At 38.4% G+C, this 4810-nt stretch overlaps 1 protein-coding gene across 2 annotated transcripts; it reads right to left on the minus strand.

Annotated features, from left to right (window-relative positions):
• LOC147860495 (Transducin/WD40 repeat-like superfamily protein) lies at nt 1–3642 on the minus strand. Of its 2 annotated transcripts, XM_087324512.1 has the most exons (2): nt 1726–3641; nt 1–245 (listed from the first exon to the last, which is right to left on the minus strand). In XM_087324512.1, the coding sequence occupies exons 1-2, from the start codon at nt 3555–3557 to the stop codon at nt 239–241; spliced, it is 1839 nt and encodes a 612-aa protein (XP_087180638.1). In that variant the 5' UTR covers nt 3558–3641; the 3' UTR covers nt 1–238. The 2 variants fall into 2 exon arrangements, with proteins under 2 accessions (XP_087180638.1, XP_087180639.1); XM_087324513.1 differs by lacking the exon at nt 1–245 and having other exon boundaries at nt 1722–3642.
• Between the last annotated feature and the right edge of the window lie 1168 nt (nt 3643–4810).

Genomic DNA, 4810 nt, shown 5'->3' on the forward strand with positions numbered 1-4810 from the left:
TTAAAAATACTCCAAAAGACCGCATGTTTAATGGAAAAATTACAAACTCCAGCCACAATTCATAGATGAGGTCCTCCGTGTTTTTTTAATACAAACAAACTACACCAAAACCATTCATTGTTATAGGAAAGGCTCTTTGGTTAGAAATTTTCTTGTTCGAAATACCTTCCATCTTTGTTAAATGTCCTCATCCCACAGGCTTGCACAGGTGCATTCCGAAAAAGATGTTCCATTCAACTCAGTCCCTGAGAAAGAAAACAATTTTTAATCTTTTAGTTTAAAGTGGTAAAATCAAGTTTAAATCCATTATTTGACTCCTGAAAAAAAAGCAAGGGATGAATGGAGAATACTATTCACAGTAAAAGTGAACAAAACGCAAAAACACACGCAAGTATTACAGTTATAACAGGCAATATTTGTCAAATAAGTATTCAAACAGGTAGCTCTCACCATTAAAATCAAGATGTACAGGCCCACACGCAAGTCTGTGGGAAATTTTCAGTGCATAAATTTTTGTTTTCACCAAAACTAAAAGAATGAAACGAATTTATTGCCAGTGATTGCAATTACAAAAGCGGATTGAACACATTCAAAATACATTTTAAATCACAATCTATTTGCAATAACTAAACTCAATTAAATCGCTGCACAATTTTATTTTGAATTCTAAATTTCTTTTTATAATTCTAAATCATCGATGGACGAATGAGTTATCTTGTATGCAGGTAGAGTCAGAAGATTATTCTGAGCTTTGTTCCATTGCTTGTTAAAGTGAAGATAATCACTACAATGGCATTTTGGTCTCACCCTTGAAATCTCTCTACTCTCATCCTTCCCCAAAAATGAATCTTCCACGTCAATCCAGTTTCCTCACATTAAGTGTCATGGATTCCAAAAGTTTTTTTTTATCATGCTTTATCTGAAAACGTTTTAACATAATGAAAAGTGGATTTCTTGATTTTTTATTTGTTTTTCTCTGAAGAGCCAAAACGATTTAAAACTGAGGTTTACTAATGACTAATCACTACTAGGACAAAAAAACTACTCTATTGCAAGCTCCATGGATCTGGTAAAGTAGAGTAACAATAGATAAATATAGCAGTGTTGCACTATGTGCTTGCCTGTTATAATATACCTTTCCATAAAGACAAAACCAAGAGTTTGAACTTAAATATAAAACTGAGAGGAAAACGGACCAAGAGAAGACGAAAACAACAGGAAAAAGAAAAACATATCATGAATCATGATTATAGTATAAGTGAGTGAAACTTGGATCACCCAGTTCCCTTCATTAGCTTGTGGATCTTCTTTTCAACAATGGTATACATATTATAGATACAAACAAAAAGGTTGCTATGAGGGAATTAATATTGAATCCTTGACATATAAATGATACCTTCAGGCAATTTATTATGCAATGGGAAAATTTAAACATTGTCTTTTCTAATAAATATACAGGAAATATACAAATTTGGGAAAAAAGGAAATCAACACAATTGATGACGTTCTAATAACTACACCCAAGGAAATAATGGATGCAAATCCAAGCCTTCAGATAAAAATATAAACAATGCAAAACAAAGCAAATAAATATTTCTTGAACATCTACACAGAATTATATTCGTGCAGTTGACATGCAGTAATAACAATATATGTCAAACTCATAAACGCTAAACGAAAAGCACAAATGACTTTCAAGAAATCGTTTAATAACAAAATACTTACCAGTATTTTATGAGCCCATCCCAGCCACACGTAGCTACCTTGCTTTGCTCCAAAGGATGCCATTCACATCCAATGCAAACACCTTCATGGCAATTTAGTGTTCGGAAGACTTTGCACGATTTCCAATCCCAGAACCAACACCGTCCTTCCCCATCACCAGACATGACAAAGCGACCATCGGGAGAGAAGTTCACTTGGCACGCATAACCTGCTACAATATGACCAGCAAACCTTTTCTTCTTATTGAGACGGAACCTCTCTCTTGTGCTATAGATAAGGATCTGATTGTCTAAACTTTGAGCCGCAAGCCAATTATTGTTCGGATGGAGAGTAATGGAAGGCATAGAATGCATATGTGGCTCACTTATATATTTGATTACCACTGGAATTCCAAATTCCCAGACACGTAATGACTTGTCATCGCTCGATGTCACAAACCTTCGATTATCATCTACAAATGTGATTGTATTCACAGCCCCAAGATGCTGATCATACTCTTGTGTAATTTCACCTGATTTCATATCCCATTGAACAATCTTCTTATCATTCATCCCAGCTAAGAGAATGTGTTGCTTGTCTTCATCAGGGTGAAGCCTTACCACATAAGGGATCTTCCCTGTTGAGAATGTAGAGATCACTTGTCCAGTCTCAGTATCCCATTGCTTGATTTTCCGGTCATAGCTAGCACTCAAAAACTTAGAACCATCATTGTTGAATGAGATATCTCTGACTGCTTTTGAATGACCCATGTAGGTCCTCATGCATTTTCCATTACCATGGACATCCCATATCTTAACCTTAGTATCCATACTAGCTGAAAGCAGAAGATGTCCATATTTTGGAAAGAAACGAATGGCTGATACACCTTTAGTGTGCCCACTCCAAGTGTGAACCCATCTTTTTGGTATATAGCAATGATCGTTAGATGCTTTAACATCTTTAGGAGGAGCAATCCATGATCTCCCTTGATAATCCTTCTCATCTTTACCATGAAATGTACTTTTATCTTGAACTTCAACACTTTCTCCCTTCTCCTTCTCACTTTTCTTCTTCGCATACTCTTCAGCATACTTCTTCTGCTCTTCAGTAAGCTCAGTCTGCAATCCTTCCTTCTTACCTGACCATGGGCTCTTTGAATTCTTCTTCAACCACAAATCTGATGCCGGATTCTGGGTTTCTCGCGCCATCTCTGGGTCAATTTCTTCTTCATCTTCTTCTCCAATCTCCTCCCCTTCTTTCCTAGCCTTTCTCTCTACTTTCCGTTTCTTATGTTCACTTTGTTTTAGATTATACACTGAAGCTCCGTCATTAGCCTTCAAAGCTTCGCTGTCGCCGATAATGTTGTTTCCTACATTCGCTGAAGGGTCGGCTGCATACCCAAACTTATGGAAAGTGTTATATTGTTCATCAAAGATGAAAGAGGATATGGCAGCATCCTCAACAAACCCTAGCTTATGGTTTCTCATGCCCTGAGCTATTCCATCTTTAGCGAAAGGGTGAGCAGGGCCAACTATAGGTGCCCATAGCTGATCATATGCAGGGTTGAAATTTACGCTTCTTCTGGAGGGATCCACGGGTCCAGACGCCATGGATTTGCTCAAGCTTGGAGCTAGGAGGATTAGGGTATCATCGACATCAGGTGCGGCGGATTTCTTCGGAACCATGAGACGAACAGGAGATGCATCTGGGGAAGACGAGGAGGGAGATGGAGAAGGAGGACGTACCTGTTGATTCCCGGTGTTCTCTTTCTGAGAGGTTCCGCCTTCGTCTTCTTCTTCTTCATCTTCGTCTTCGTCTTCGTCTTTCTCTGTGTAGCGAGCTAAGAGGTCCATGGAAGCTGAGGTGTCTCGTGGGTTTTGTTTCCTCTCTGTTCTTTCCCGCCCAGTCTCTGAGAAAAACAGAGCAGCAGAAGAAGAAGAAGAAGAAGGAAGAAGAAGAAGAAGAAGAACTTCCTCTTTTAGCCTAAGAAGAAGAAGAATCTCCTCTTTTAGCCTTTCTTTCCTCTTTAGGTAGAGAAATGATGGTTCTTTGCTTTTTTAAGCTCTTGTTTGACAATGCATTAGTAATAGCTCTTATTAGGGCAAAAGAGGGAACTTTTGTTCCTTATTAGCACACACTAGAATATTGTGTGTATTCGCGAGCTCATCCCTGTGTGTCAGCATAGAGACATTCCATTTATCAGGACACAAAAGAATATGTGTGTGCGTGTGTGCGTGTGTGCGTGTGTGCGTGTGTGCGTGTGCGTGTGTGCGTGTGTGTGTGTGTGTGTGTGTGTGTGTGTGTGTGTGTGTGTGTGTGTGTGCACACCTGCGTATTTGCAATATGCTTATATAGTCTGTGTCTGTGTTTGTTTACTAATAAATTCTGGACTATCTGCTACATCGTGGATTCACAGGCTTATCACACATGTGTCATTGTAGTTTGTTAGCATGTAACTAGTATCTGTATCATGGAATCATGGGTTCAGAGTCCACCAATTGTCATGTGTCCTTCCTCCTATGGTTCTGCCTACCCCGAAATCATTTGAGGTAATTGTTCAAAGTTCAAAACGTTGAGTTGTGGTGGAGCTTATGAGATATTATGCGTAAGAAAAGGGTTATATATCCTTGTGTTACATGAGAAATAAATATATATGAATGTCTTCTACGAGTCTGAAAAAAGGGCTCTATGAGACTAAATAGCACTTCCGAAGATGTTTGTTCTTATAGTAAATTTGGTGAATATACGAAATATTCTCGTTAGCTAAGCACTTGGCATCCTAAGATTGGATCAATTTCAACTTTTGCCTTCGAAAATCTCCACCATATGACAAATCCAAGTTAAGAGGTCTTTAAAGTGAGGGAATCACCTTCAATGTTGGGTAATAATGGTCTGAATCTATCAATGAAAAGGGTGGTGGGCTTGTGGTCCATATAGATGGCTCATAGAATATTGAGTTTATTGAAGCTATTTTGCCCTGATGGTTTAGTTGTTAGAATACCAAACTTCTAGACTATGTCTAAGGGTCAAGCACCAATTTCTTCATCTCTCTAATGCTTCATACATATCCTCTTAATTCACTAGATGCCACTGTGAAAATGTAGGG

This window comes from Azolla caroliniana, unplaced genomic scaffold, assembly GCF_043228905.1.
Source record: "Azolla caroliniana isolate FFs.n. ecotype wild unplaced genomic scaffold, voAzoCaro1.0.p SCAF_9, whole genome shotgun sequence".
Classification (NCBI taxonomy): domain Eukaryota; kingdom Viridiplantae; phylum Streptophyta; class Polypodiopsida; order Salviniales; family Salviniaceae; genus Azolla; species Azolla caroliniana.

Excerpts from the sequence above, each read along its gene's own strand:
- LOC147860495 (XM_087324512.1), bottom strand. The coding sequence starts at position 3,557 with ATGGACCTCTTAGCTCGCTACACAGAGAAAGACGAAGACGAAGACGAA.